Raw genomic sequence first — 15,278 nt, 5'->3', positions numbered from 1 at the left:
GCGTAGAATGAGAAAATGGAGACCACCAGTGGATAAAAATAACACCTGCGCCTCACGTGCATATACAGGATTATTTTGATATTGTGCTTGAAGCTTTGAAATACATTAAAAATATATCAAGGAGTGGTCTGGACCTGTAATCAATGAGCAATTTTTATGAACTGTAAACATTCAACTGTGGATTCACTGTAAACAAAAGAAAAAAAGTCAACACTTTTATTTCCCACCAGCTTTGAGCACATGGTAGCAATATGTGAGCAGGATCATACTTCAGTCATGCTAATTTTGTGAGTAGGGTGAGGTGGGGGGTGCCGGTCTGCGAACAGCTGTAGATTCCCATTCAGTTACTCTGATTCTCTTGTGGACATGATGAAGTGGCCAGAGGCTGGCGTGGAAGAGAAATTGATACGAGCAACATGGAAACCTTAACAATCTTCTTGTGTGGGAAAAAAAGAGAATATGGTTTGAGCAGCTGCACATCCTGTCCAAGCCAATGAGCACTTTTATGCAATCTGCAGCCTTCATCATAATACCGTTTTTCTTTTAAGTATCTATTTGTTACTATTGATTATGAAAACATAAATATGCTACCCAGATATGTTTCTAAAATATGAAAAAAATATCTTTTCATTTTATTTGTAGTATTTTTAATGTCATTTATGGATGTTCTTATTACATATTTATCTGAATGCACATTTTATATGTATTTTTAGCCTTTAAAAGGATTTTGATTGACATTTTTAATTAGATTTTCTTTAGAAATTGATGTATCTTGTTCTCATATAATTGCTTTGTTTCCTAAATTGTACTTTTTTTTAAATATAAGATTCCCAGCTGCATTGTGTATAGCTTCCAGACCACACACTGCTCAGTGTTGCTTCTCACTGAGGTTTGGATATAATTTATGAAGCGGGAGACTATTTTGCATAAAGATTTGGGGAAATTTGCCGCAATTTTACAACAGAGCTTTTTCTTCTGTCTGGCCGCTGGCGTTTTCCAGATGTGCAACGACATATGTTTCCACATGTGCAGCAAAGGGTAAAAAGCAATTATTTAAGTATTATTCTGACACTTTTTCAAATGCCTCACAAGTATCATGTCCATGATTCACACCGGATAGGGATTCATAAATAAAATATGTCTGTCTTGACATATTTTATACACTGTTTTCTAACCTCAAGAATTATTTTTAAAAAATGCAGATGATAAATGTTTTTAAAATAAAATATTATTGAAGAAAAAATACTGCATAATAAAATCCCCCATTAGGTAATCCCTGGGTGGCAAACTTGCGTGTTTTATTGTTCATGACATTTATTGTCAATAAAGTTTGAAGTAGAAAAAAAAATGTTGTTCTCCTGTGTGCGATTTCAATCCTCTCGCGAGATTTTGCTGCTCTCGGAGCTTGGGCTTGGCACATGTGCTCACCTCCCCCCCGCCCCCTCCCCTCCTCAAGTGAGCCTCTCAGCTGCCGAGGCGAGTGATGATGATGGCGGAGCTGGTTCAGGGACAGGCCTCGGTGGCTCAGCCCGGAACGAAAGATGACTTCGCAGACACGATACGCCGAGTGCGACAGGTAACAAAATTGTACCGGATGGGAAGGCCTACAAAAGAAGTGCACGCGTGGGTGGATGGCAACAGTTTGGCTTGCGTGGAACCCTCTCCTCACCCTTCACCCCCTCCCCGTCAACCACAAACCATTCCTCATGTACCCAGCTAGCTCGTTAGCTCGGGGGCTAACAACCACTAGCCGAGTTAGCATAGCTGAGCCGACAGATTAAGAGTTGTACAGCCGATACACAACTACGTTGCTAACTGCGTCGGACGTAACGAGTCGACGGCGCCCCTCGGGGCTGGGTGACACGTTTTTCCACCCGAGACGCCGACGCCTCGTTGAAGGCTGGAAGTTTTAGGTTAGCACAACTTTTGGCCAAGTTACGTCGACAACCTGTTGTCAAGCCCCCCCCACCCCACCCTCGCCCCACATACACACACAGAAGTTGCCTGTTAGCATTAGCACGTTAGCTCTCCTCCCTCCCTACGAAACCGAGCTCACCCGCCCGGCTGCCCCGGTAGCTGACAGCCCCGGAGAGGAGCTCAACTTTAGCCAGAATGTCTTGACACGCTGTCAGAAAGTTAGCTCGCCGTGTGGTTGTAAAGCCACCGCTGCCCCACTTAAATCGGAAGCCGAAAACAACCCGCGGTGTGCCCGCTATCACTTTAGACTCTTCGAAACCATCTACCCCCTCATCGCGTCGCCTTTTTACCCGAACGTAGGGGCTTATTTTTCGGACTGGCGTCGTACTTTGCTCGAGGTAATAAACACGAGTGAGCGAGCTAACTCGGGAGGCTAACTAAGCTCGGCTAGCTTAGCGTGTTTGGTAGTATCTGTTGGGAGAGTTAGGCCAAGTCATGTAACGTCACCTGCCCCAAATAAATCGAACTCCACGGATTTTTTCCACGGCAAGTGCCACTAAAATACTATAACGTCAAGTAACCTACATTTGTATTTCATTTGCACTAGCAAGACGTTAGCTGGTGTCCACAGTAGACTTTAACTTGGTTCACGTTGCTATGTGTGCACATTTTCCAAGACAAATACAGTATTGTTGATTTTAAATGGGAGCAGCATAACAAGACAGGTCATTTAAAGACAATTCCAATAATACAAGTATCATTTTTCCTTTGATATGACTCTTTTAAAAACTGGAGAAAATGCACTCATTAGGCATTAGGGGTCGAGATTTTGGTGTGACCCATTTTGCTGAATCTGTTTTATAACTTTCTTATTATGAAAACAAATTAAGAGTTGATCCAAGATTGTTATAACAAGTATTTTTTTTAGTTAACATAGCACAGTGAGGCATATTTGCAGTTATGTTACATAATGTAACTTTTGTGAATAGCATTGGAAGCAATAGAAAATGAGCCATAATAGCAGATGAGAGTAACATCGACCAGTCAACGTGTTTTGCTGTGGATTTTCTTCAGATGGCCGCCAAGATGGGAGGAGAGCAGATGCCAAACCTTCACAGTTCTTCACCAGTCATCGACCCCTCCCTCTATGGCTTTGGAGGCCAGAAACGCACGATGGACAACGGAGGTAAGTCTCGTCTTGTGTATATAATCAGAGTAACAAACCCATGCCTGTTCGTTTGTCACAATGTGACATCTCGGTTTCAACCAGTGCTCCAGCATTGTTGTAAACAAGCCAACATGGCCGCCGCCCTTAACGATAGAGCCCGCCTAAATCTGTACTTTGTCTTAGCATGGAATGTTCTATTATATTCATACCCTTCCACGTCCCTCTTTTTTTTTGTAGTTGTTTTAACATGGGAATATGTTAATATGCTTTTTTGGATTATGATTTTTCTTTTTTTTTTTAAATGAGGTTTCACTTATTGGCCCCAACCGTGCAGCCAACGTGTTTTCAAAACCTGAAAAGGCCAAACCATTATTCATCAACATTGGAGCTTAGGCACAAAGTGTCCCAAAAATAGAATTGTCACCTGAAGCATGTCGTCAAAATCCAACCCGAGTAAAATAACCGCGCCACACGCGGCAATTCCATTCTACCATTACATCCTTTTTCGGAATGTCGCACACCTACCTACCCCTTTGCATTTATATTCATAGCTGTCCCTATGTCAAGCGTGGAGTGCAATGCATTTGCCGAGGATATGAAATGAGTGCAAACCAGCATAAAAATCGTCCACACCGGCTACTATCACATCCGTGACGGCACATCCTCTTACATGACGTTCAATCCGACCCGCCCGGCAGCCAAACTCGGGATTGAAATTCTCTTCAGCGCAGCACATATCCGTCCCGCTGCGCGTCAGACGACAACCGAGTCGATTGGCGGCGGGCAACATCCCTTCCCCATCAGCGGAAATGTTTATCCACTTGAGTGGATATTCGTACAAGTTTTGTTTATTTTCTGGAGTCATTTCTTGTCTGCTAACTTGTGCGTTTTGCTCTCAGTAGGCAACCATCTTGGCGGAATGGTACATCAAAGGTGAGCAGAGTTCTGTAGCTCATTTTTGGGGGATAGTCCCCCCCCCGTTCAGACTATATTGATCGTGTCATAATCTCACAGGGCTCTCACGACAGAAGACTTCAAAGTGCCTGATAAAATGGTGGGATTCAGTAAGTGGGCTTTGAGTTCATTACAGTCGCCGCGAACATTTCGGGTGTAATCATCGGTATTGATGCCGCGCTCAGCTCTTAGGTCACTGTGTCCACATTTGAAAAAGAAAACTTTCTTCTCATTTCCAGTCATTGGAAAAGGAGGAGAGCAGATTTCAAGAATCCAGCTGGAATCTGGCTGTAAGATCCAGATAGCGTCAGGTGAGTTAGTTTCAAGCACGATTGTTTACGGCTTTAAATTCAAATGTCCCATTTAAAAAAAAAAATAAAAATAAATCCCGAGTGTATTGACAGGATCTAGCAACTTGAGCGAAACATTTTACATTTGTAGGGACCGATGATTAATTGACCGATATTAGTCTTGAAATTGAAATGAGTAAGCCAATTTTTGCTATTATTTTTTTTGTTTGTTTAAAAAAATAAACACATTACAGCGTGAGACAAAAATGATGACAATAAAATCCTCCCAAATATTGTAAAACAGTTCAATGTTCAGACTGTAATTAATATCTTTATAAAGTCAATTTTCCATCACGTGATGGTGACGTTTGTCTGCGCTTTATTTTTTGCAGACAGCGGAGGCATGTTGGACAGGCCCTGCACGCTGACCGGCAGTCCTGAGAACATCGAGTGAGTCCCCCAGCTCTGAACGTGACCATTGTTGAGCCGCCGAGGGGCACAAACCAATGTCTCCTTTCACCGCAACTTCTTCAAAACAACTTTTCTTCTCATCCAACATTGCAAGATGACTAAGAAAAAAAATAATGTGCGACTAATACATCACGGCGCCTCACGCAGACAGGCCAAGAGGCTGCTGAACGAGATTGTGGAGCAGTGTCGCTACGGTCCAGGTTTTCATTGCGAGATGGACGGCAGCGGCGCCATCCAGCAGATGCTCATCCCCGCCAACAAAGTGGGCCTGGTGATCGGCAAGGGAGGGGAGACCATCAAACAGCTGCAGGTGCGGTTCCCATCGAGTCGCTGCGGTTTTTCCCCCGTTATGTCCGTCTCATTGTGTTTTGTCCTCCCCCCCGTGTAGGAGAGAACGGGAGTGCAAATGATTATGATCCAGGATGATCCCATGCCTACCGGTGCAGACAAGCCTTTGAGAATAACTGGAGACCCCCACAAAGTCCAGGTTGGTCCTGCTTCCGCTCCAATTCTGGGCGGTTACGATCGGCCAGCAGTATGCATGTTCAGATACCGCCTCACTTTCTTTTTAATTCAGCTGTTTTTGTTTTGGTTCAACCGGCCTGCACACAGACAGGCCAGGCGGGAAAATCAAGACGTTTTGCCGAAATTCCTGATAGCCGCCACGCCCCTGCCTAGAAGTGTTGTTCCTGCAAATATTTTGACTTTACAACTGCGTTCATAACTTTGGCTCGTCACCGTGTAAACACAATTTAAGCAAACTGGGTATTAAATTGTTTGAATTTGGTTACCCCTCCCCTTTTTCTTTTTTTCTTTCAGCAAGCACGTGAACTTGTGGTCAAGCTAATCAGGGATAAGGACCAAGGAGATTTTAGGGTGGGCAGGGCCGACTTTGGATCCAAAATGGGTGGAAGCAGTCTCGACGTAAGATGTTTTTGAAATGTGTTGACGTCATTGATATTTCATTTGAATTTTAAGCATTTTGATGATAATAGCGTGCTGATAACAAATTCATCAAGCTCAAAGACTTGCAATATTGCACAAACATTAAAAAAAATATATATATTATTTTTTTACAATGCATTTAATAATTAAGTTTCACTAAAAGTGCAACACGTAAGATTTACGCAGACCCGCAACCGCTGACTCGAGTCGCATTTTTTCCCCCCTACTTGATCAGGTGGTGGTGCCCAGATTTGCGGTCGGCATCATCATTGGCAGGAACGGCGAGATGATCAAGAAGATTCAGACTGACGCTGGAGTCAGGATCCAGTTCAAACAAGGTAAGCCCGCCCAGGACCCATTTCAAATGTGACGGCGCGATATTTGACGCTTTTAGCCCCGTCTCCTTTTGTCGCACCGCGCTGAATAGCCATGCCCTCTGACCTTTGCGTGTCATTTGACCTGCTAGACGATGGAGTCAGCCCAGACCGTGTTGCCCAGGTGATGGGCCAGCCCGACCACTGCCACCACGCCGTGCATCTCATCAACGAGCTGGTTCAAACTGCCCAGGTACAGATGCGCTCCACCTTGTTGGGAAAGCGAAACGTCCTCAATTTGTGGCCGTACAGAAAAATCCGACGTTTCGAGGTTACACACAGCCCGGGAATGTCCTTGTCTTCTACAGGAGCGAGATGGCTTCGGTGGGGTTATGGGTCGCCGCAGCCGAAGCGACTGTAACATGGGCGCCGGTCTCGGAGGGCTACAGGAAGTGACGTACGCCGTACCCGCCGACAAGTGCGGCCTGGTGATCGGCAAAGGTAAAAATAAAAGACCCGTTTTCGCCGGTCGCGTGAGCTCTCTATGCGCGCAGTTCATCTCCCGCTTAGCGAGTATATCCAACTCAACAGATTGCCTCGCCCCCGCCTACCAACCTTTTGAATAAATGAGCGCCGCTCTGCCCTTGAGTGAATCCGACGAGGGGCGAGTGACCCCCCACTCCCCCCCCTACCCCACAGGCCTCATGTATACAGCACAAGCGGCATTCATCGGCCCCACTAAGGGCTTAATGATGGGGATAATGCGTGTAATGTGACATTAATTGTTAAAGGTGCATAATAACAGCCCTCAATCATGTGGAAGGCCGCCTGGCATCTAATGAGCCTCTTTCAGCCCGATAGAGTGCAGCGAGGGAATGAATAGGAGGAATTAGCTTATTGGCTATTCATGCCCACTCTATTGCCAGCTATTTAAAAGTCATTGACCATTGCATTGGAAGAAAGCGTGTGTGTGTGTGTGTGCGTGCCGTGAGAGTTGAAAGAAGGGAGGGGGTGGGGGGGGCTCTTTACCAAAAATAAAAACATGGCAATAGAAATGTCAAGTGGCTTTTGTGGATGTAGCAGGCCAAGGGAAACAAATAAACCGGGGCGTTGCGTCCCCCTTCTCTCGACATTAGCATATGAAGTGGGTCAATATGGTCGAGATGGCGGTGGGTCTGGCCGCTGTCAGCCGACCCTTAAAGAGTGCGGTGATTAATATCTTTACGATGCCATATGTAGCCCGTTGCCCCCTGCTTTTGACCCTCTACACACACACACTCGCGCACACACACTCATCGCCGCTTGATGGATCAAGCCACCCACCAATCTGCTCCCACATTAAAACGGGCTTAAATTCATTGCCGCTTTCCACCCAAAAATAGCCAAATTGAATGTTCCCTTCTGTTTCATTTCCCTTTCAACGCACAAATGTGAATGGAAAAGCCGAACGAGCGAACATGCTTACTTGGCGAACGCGAGCGAGTGGCTGATTTAGACTTTCAATCACAGCGAATAGTTACTTTTATTAGTAAGACACTAAGATGGCACAAAATGGCTCCATAGTCATTCTTGTAAAGCATAATTGGGGGAAAGAAAATCAATTGTGGCAGGCTCTTTGTTTATTAATACACACGTGCACATAAAATATACTTCATTCACTCTCGTGAGTTAAATTTAAAACTTTTTTTTTTATTTAGTTAAAGCCATATTATATAGTTCTCTGGCTTTGCACAATTTTAGCAAATATTTTCAAACATGTATCATTTGAACCAATCTCAGAATCCCCTTTACAGGCTCTTTAAGAACAATTTAACAGCAGCTCCCCAAAAAATGGGCGTGCCCCCCCCCCCTTTTTTTTTTCTTTCCTCCTCGCAGCACCAGCCGCTAACCAGACCCTCTGAATACGGTCACCAGTTGCACTTTTGTGCGGCTCCCTTTCTTGCAACGCACTAAACCAGTCTCATTAATAAGACCTGTATTATCTGCGCTGACTCCAGGCCAGTCCATGAAATGAATAGTCGGCCTCTTCATCGCTCTCTGCCGTCTGACTGCTCCAGCTCATAATGGCTTCATTAAGGCAGAAGTTGCATTTGTTTGACAATGCCTTAATGGCCCATGTGCAGTCTGTTGGCGTTGCAGGGAAGAAAAAAAAAAAAGGCCGCGGGAGGAGGAGAGCTTTTTTTGATGAACGTTTTCACGCGGGGGTCAGCCCGGGTCGTCCGAGTGTCAGCCACAAGTGAACAAATGTGTAATTGATGTCGGCACGGCCCCGGCGTCAACCCCCACCCCACCCGGCCGGGAAGCACCCTCGCCTCAGATGCGGAGGGGAGCAAATAGAGGGCTGGTGGCAGTTGTTACCCCCCCCCAACTTCATTCACTCCCCGCTCTCATCACAGAGGACAACACCAAGTCACGAAAGAAAAGGCGAAAAGAGACAAACGATATCCCGGGAGGAGGATACGCTTCAATTTTGGCCCCTTTCTCCTGCCGCCGATGTTTCATTTCTCCCCGCTTGTTGTAATTGCGCTCCCCACACGTCGGGAAGCTGGCATGTGATGCCGAGGTAGGGGGGGGTAGGGGGGGGACAAGCGATGTCCCACTTTTGTTTCCCCGATTTGCACGGATGTTAGCGGAGAATGGTAGGAGACGCATGGCAGTCGTCGTAAGGTAGCGGCATCCTCCCGTCACGTGACTCGACACGATCCAAACGCGTGGTCGCCCCATCAATACATTTGAAGTGACGCATCTCGTCTCGCAATTCGATTTTGTCGCAGCGGATTCGGAAAAGGAACCTTTTCTGTGGCGTTCCCAGGTGGCGAAACCATCAAGAACATCAAAGAGCAGTCTCGCGCTCACGTGGAGCTGCAAAGAAACCCGCCGCCCAACACCGACCCCAACGTGCGCATCTTCTCCATCCGAGGCACCCCGCAGCAGCTGGAAAAAGCTCGCCAGCTGATCGACGAGAGAATTGGGGTAGGTGGTCCGCCCATTGTCCCCCTTCGCTTATATTCATGAGCGCACATGTCGCCGCTGTGAGGTTTGGGGTGGGGGGGGGGGGGGGGGGGGGTTGCGTGGTCACGAGGATGACACCAGAGGTTACACACCAAGAATCCATCAAATGGACTTAATGGAGTGCATCAGTGCCTGGTTGTGACCTTCGACCTTGTCTGTTGGCTTCCTTTTCTTCAACACAAGTGTGGTCTCACTCTCTCTGCTGCAGGCTCCCGGGCTGGGAGGAAACGGCAGCTTTGGCATGAATCCCTACAACCAAGGAGCAGCCACTCCTCCTCAGCAGTAAAGTCAACTTTTTTTTCTTTTTTTTTTCTCCACTTCATAAACGTGCGCTTAACTCGCCTCATCTTCTCACAGCGGCCCCCAAACGTTCATGACTGGTGGATGGGGAACAACTTTCCAGATTTGGCAGCCTCCGGGCCAACAGGACCATAGTGAGTTGGCAGTCACTCGTCAGAAATAAATTCCAATCGATCTGAGCCGTTTGGAAAAACAATGAAATTGATTTACTATATTTTCCTCCTTGAATATTGTGTATTTTATTTTTTTTATTTTTTGACATAAATATAAATTGTACCTTGGCCATCGACCACCAGGCTTCGATCATGCGACCGCGTCATAAAAAGTCACACGGTCGGAACAAAAGCGTCAGATCTCAAAATGACGGGAAAGGAAACGAGTCTTTATTACAGTGGAGGTTTCGAGACATGATGATGATGATGGTGGTGGTGATGATGGTAACCACCTCTTTCCTGTGCAGACGCACTTTGAATGAAGTCTCCATGGAAATGATCAGGAAAGAGAATTGCACACGAGGAACTGACGGCGTTATCTGTCTGCTTTTAGGTCACAATGGATCCCAGACGGGCCAGATGGACTGGGAGCAGTATTACAAGAAGCTAGGCAAGCGTGCAAATATATATATATATTTTTTTCCTTCTTTTCAAATATTAACACACTACCATCTACCATGTACATAACCAAAGGTCAAATGAGCTCTGTCCAGTGACATTGGTCCAAGTTCAATTTGGTCGACTCGGGAAAACAAAACCACATTGAGATCAATTGTTTGATAATAGCACAAAATGAATTTCTTTTCACATATATTTTTTTTAAATTTTTTTGCAGGCCAGCAAGGACAGCAAGCCCAGAGCGGCCCTCCCGAATACAACAAAGCCTGGGGTGAGTTAAGTGAGTGTACCTCTCGCGCACGCACACACGCACGACCTCATCACCTCTCAGTGACCTCACGTGTAATTTCTTTTTTTTTTATTTGCAGGGCAAACTTCGACTCCTGGCTCTCAGCAGGCTTCCAATCCAGACTTCAATGCCTGGGTGGACTTCTACAGGCAGCCCATGGCCTACTTTAACCAGGGCGCCCAGCAGAGTCAAGCCCCGGGCCTTCAGGTGAGACGCACAATAGAATATGAAGTATTTATAAATATTTAGACGTGAAATATGTCTGTGGTGAGCCATTAGTATTTTTAGCTCCTTATCGGTTTTCACGTTGCTATGTGTGAACCACGATGTTGCATGTGTGTGTGTTGTCTAGGATCACTAGAGAAGGACTCATCGTCAAAGATGAAGACAGCCCTCTTTTTTTTTTTCCCCCTCCCCTTTATCATTTTTTATTTTATTTTTTTTTTCTAGACTCGCAGCGCCTTGAAGACTTTTCTTAGTGGGAAACACTAGCTGTAGAATGATATGATGAAATATATTTGTAATCAGCAGAACCTTTATTTGTTACTAAATGCTTGTGTACACTGTTATTTTGATTAGAGCGTGTTATCTGGGATCTGTTTTTTGTTTTTTCTTCTTATTTTTTTTTGGCCAAAATGAATAGCGCGTGTGTAACATTTCAAAGAGGCAATACGTATATACGATCTGTTTGTTCCGTTTCTCGAGGCACCACATTGATTCCGCTTAGCAGTCTTGAATACCTTTTTTTTTTTTTCGTTGTTGTTGTGTCACTAAAAAGAGCGTCTTGCGATGATTGTTATTTTTACATAATTCAGTGAAATGAAACTGTGATGTTTTGTTACAGCAGAATGTGTTTTTTGTTACATGGTTGAAAGCGAAGACAAAAAAAGCAATAGTTCTAATTTAATTGTGCATTGTATGCTGTTTATTCATTCATTGTCATTTTATTGTACTCAATCACACACATACACACACACGGGGGAAAAAGGTGCAATATCTTATTTCACGTTTGATATACAAAGATGGCTTCTCTAATATTTTGACCGACTTTTAACTTGTAGTTTTATGATGTTTTCTTTTTTTTTTTCTCTCTCTCTGGAGGATAATTTATTACGTGGATCTGAATATATAAAATACTTAAGGATGTTTGCCTTTGCTACCTTGTAAAAGTGTATATATTTATATACATGCTCTTGTATTTGACTGTTAATTTAACACAAAAAAAATATATGTTTCATTTAGAATGATTCTTTCCTGCCACCAGTATTGTCAGAAAATTGTCCCTCCTTATTTTTTCCTTGGTTCTTATTTTCTTATACTGCTCCAAGATTGTGAATGTGATTGAAATTGGATGTTGCATCTTATGAAAAAGAAATATGTTGGGTCTTTTTTTTTTTTTTTTTTTTTGGTTTTATGTTCTGGTGCGTGTTCAAGACTGCTAAGCCTCTGTTTCCTTCTACCTGTGCGATGATTAATTGGTTTTTGTTATGTTTTAAGAAGTGTTATGATCAAAAAAATATATATATATGCTCTCCTCCGGTACCTCCTGCTTCTGTCCGATGCTAATAACTTTTTAATTATTTTTTTATTTTTGTTGTGTGATCTAATATAACTTAGATGATGATGACGTGTCATCATGGAGAACCGATTCTTGTATTAACGTCATTTCTTAATGAAAAGGGATATATAATTTGGAGGAAAAAATAAACTAATTATGGCGGGTTTACTTTTGGTGTACAGTTAACCATGTATTAAAAAAAAAAACATCCAGACTACCTTCATTGTGTATTGTTATACAAGCTGTTTTTTTTTTTTGTTGGGGTGTTTTTTGTTTTTTGTCGCCTAAGAGTTCTATTGTGTAAATACAACCATGATAGGCCGACTGTATGTTTTATTAGCAGAAAATCTATTTTCTATATAGCCTGTTGATAGTTCTCGAGTCATAATAAATTTTCCGCAAGCCTCTCTTGTGGTTCACCTCCGTTTTAATTCTCGCTCTTAACGCGTTTGACACGTTGCATAATTGTGAACACATGATCTTTAAATGTCTTTAAAATTAGCACATTTTGATATCTGGCTCCAAAAAAAAAAAAAAAAAAAGTTTCACAATCCAGCTATCTTTTTAGGATAGGTGCTACTGATTTTCTCGGCTAAGGTACAGCCAACATTCTCACCAGGATGCCCGCACCTACAAAAAGTTATTGGGCATACTGACCCCCCCCCCCCTAAAAAAAAGCGGAAGAATCATCTTAAAAAGTGATTGCAAGAGTGCTCGAGGCGCACCGCCTTGTCCTTGGGGCCCTAATAATAAGTGACATGTTCCTCTCGTCCGCCTCCTCCCGCTTTACCAGTGAACGTTTGAGCCTGGCAGGGGGGCCGTGGCGCACTGGGCCCCGTTGCGGCCCCTGCATTGATGCACTGCAGCTGTTTCCAAATCCAAGCCTTGATTTTGATCCTCTTCCTCTTTTCCCCAAGGACACTAATGACCCGGTGGTTCATTGTGGCTAGCTAATAACCTTCTTGTTCCAGGCTCATTCCCAGAGCCTCAATGAGTGCAGCCTCTATTGTTGCCGTGGTAATTAATTCATTGTTTGCTTGTCTGCTACATCATCTCGGAGCTAATAGGACTATTAGGGCCTTGCGACAAAAAGAAAGAAATGGACCATTTAGAAAAAAACCAATTTTTATTATTACAAGAAGTCTCTTTTAGAGAAAGTTTTTTTTGAAAATGAGTTTGAATATTTTGTTTTATATGTGCTGGTGTATTGTTGACTTAATAGTAAATATAAAATTAATGTTTTGAATATCAACTGTTTATTACATGAGTATTTTGTTGTAAAGAATATTTGTTGATCGTAAAAAAAAAAAAAAAATAGGAAAAAACTTGACTCATTTTAAAGCCAGACTTTTAAAAATATTTCAAATCCTCTTTTCTGTACGGTTGTTCGGGTCAAACGACAACTTTTCCATGACCCTGTTTCTGGTTTCTGTTTTGCAAGCTTTAGGTTTCAATTACTAATGTGAAAATCATTTCATAGCTTTTCATTTCACATTAAGCTTTGTGTTGCCCATTCTGGATTTCAAGTGTCATGTGACTCATGTCTATGCAACCCCCCCCCCCTCCCCATATAAAGGCAGGCAGGTGTGGTGTGACAAGGGGAAGAATGGTGGCGCTGTAGGGGGGTCCCACCTCTGCTCTCACCTTTGCATCAGATTATCTGATCTCCACTGAGGTGCACACACTGAGACACTCACCGTGCAGCTTAATCTCATTTTAATGACTCCTCACTTGTCAGCCATGTGTGTGTGTTGCAGGTCTGACTGATCATCCAAGTGCTTCACTTGACTGTCTATTTTCTTGTGTCATCAGTCTAACTGTGTTGCTCCATCATTTGTGTTCCTATAGCCACTGGTGAAATACTTTGAATGAAAACTCGGCTTCAAAAGCAAAACTTGACCTCATTAGATGTGTGCTAGTGTGCTCGGTGTATACAAATGATTATTCATTGGACGTTCTAATGTATTCCAACACGTTTTGTTGTTCTTAAAGGAGAGCAAATCTCCATTTATCCTGCTTTTTTTTTTTTTTTTTTTTTTCATTCTTCTCTTTGATAGCTTTCCCAGCAGCTCTTTGAAACGCGACAATTAGCGCGCGTCTTTGTGCAATAATTGTCAATCATCCACACGAAATTGATAGGCTTTAAATGGTCGGGAGAAAAGCCCCCTCCGACAATGGGGGCGCCTGAGTTTATATGTGTGTGTGGGGGGGTGACATGACCAGCAGCCGAGGTTAATGCATAAATAAGCAAATCAAATCCATCCCTGAGCCCAATTCAGGACCTTTAATTCCTCTTTAATAAAGAGCCCGGCCCCGCCTTGATTTTTTTTAAGATGGGGGGGTTGATGAATCCCATCAATGTAAATCAGTCTAGATGAGAAAGGGAATAGATTAGGGAAGGGGGGCTAGAAAACTCAGGGCGGGGGTTGCCTAAATTTCATCTGGGAAAAAAAAAAAGAGGAGGCTCATAAAAAAGCAGCTGTTTGCCCAGTAATCTTTTTACGTGCCCTGTCACTCACCTTGCCTCTTTTTGGATCTACTTGCCATCTATACCTCCATATTTAAACCCCCTTCCCCCCCTTCTTAAAAAAAAAAAAAAAAATCCCATTTTTCTCCCAATCCTCCTTGTAGCTACTGCAATGAAAAGAGGCGTGCATGGATGTCAAATTGCCCTCAAAAGCCCCCATGAAAGATTGATTTGCGACACTTTTCAGAGGCCCTGACATCACTTTGGGGAGAGGAAAAAAAAAAAAAAAAAAAAAACGAGTGGGGGCTGAAGGCTCGAAGCAGCGAATGGAATAAAGATGTCCTAAATAAAAAGAAGGAAAACTACCCATTTAGCCGCACTCCGTGAAGCTTGAAAAACAGGGGGCTCGTATATATACTCATCGAAACGTTGTCACAATACCGAGGGGAGGAGGTGAGGGAGTGGGGGGTGGGGGGGGGGGCACGCACAGCAACAGCCATGAATATTAAACCGTTTTACCTCAACAAGTGCAGCCCGTCAAAGCAGCTTTGCATGGGAACAATGCTGTAAAACAACCCCCCACTACCTTTTTATGCCCCCCCCCAACCTTTCTCCTCGTCCCCAGTCTAATATATATTAAAAAAAAAAAAAAAAACATGAGCGTGTTTTCATTCTTGTTATTCCCGCGCTTACTCCCCGCACTAAATAACATTACAGGCACATGAATAGCAAATGCACTCAAGGGAACAATAACGGCCACTGCTTTAGAAATTAACAAAAACATTCACGTGCAGGACTTTTCTATAGTCTGTTTTGGGGGTGTTTTCTGGAGGGGGGGGGGTCATGCTGCTATTTTTTTTACAGTGAGCAAAATTGACCATCTTTGAATTGAACTTTTCTAAATCATTTTATTCCACAATATATCCAATACTCTAGTATTTTTCTTCCTCGCGCTTTTCAATAATACCTATATTCTTTCCGA

At 43.6% G+C, this 15,278-nt stretch overlaps 1 protein-coding gene across 5 annotated transcripts; it reads left to right on the top strand.

Annotated features, from left to right (window-relative positions):
- The first annotated feature begins 1,441 nt into the window (after positions 1–1,441).
- On the top strand, positions 1,442–12,236 carry fubp3 (far upstream element (FUSE) binding protein 3). 5 transcript variants are annotated; one of them, XM_085926580.1, is made up of 19 exons: positions 1,442–1,576; positions 2,992–3,103; positions 3,988–4,018; positions 4,100–4,149; positions 4,279–4,350; positions 4,722–4,779; positions 4,948–5,110; positions 5,189–5,287; positions 5,620–5,724; positions 5,981–6,083; positions 6,212–6,312; positions 6,428–6,560; positions 8,872–9,032; positions 9,280–9,353; positions 9,429–9,505; positions 9,918–9,974; positions 10,200–10,262; positions 10,351–10,478; positions 10,624–12,236. In XM_085926580.1, the coding sequence occupies exons 1-19, from the start codon at positions 1,484–1,486 to the stop codon at positions 10,630–10,632; spliced, it is 1,689 nt and encodes a 562-aa protein (XP_085782706.1). In that variant the 5' UTR covers positions 1,442–1,483; the 3' UTR covers positions 10,633–12,236. The 5 variants fall into 5 exon arrangements, with proteins under 5 accessions (XP_085782706.1, XP_085782707.1, XP_085782705.1 ...); XM_085926581.1 differs by having other exon boundaries at positions 3,985–4,018; positions 10,200–10,253; XM_085926579.1 differs by having other exon boundaries at positions 3,985–4,018.
- The last annotated feature ends 3,042 nt before the right edge of the window (positions 12,237–15,278 follow it).

This window comes from Syngnathus leptorhynchus, chromosome 12 (genome assembly GCF_054491065.1).
Source record: "Syngnathus leptorhynchus isolate UIUO chromosome 12, UIUO_Slep, whole genome shotgun sequence".
Lineage (NCBI taxonomy): Eukaryota > Metazoa > Chordata > Actinopteri > Syngnathiformes > Syngnathidae > Syngnathus > Syngnathus leptorhynchus.
Note: the sequence above shows the minus strand (reverse complement) of the source record. Positions and strands in the feature narration are given on the sequence as shown.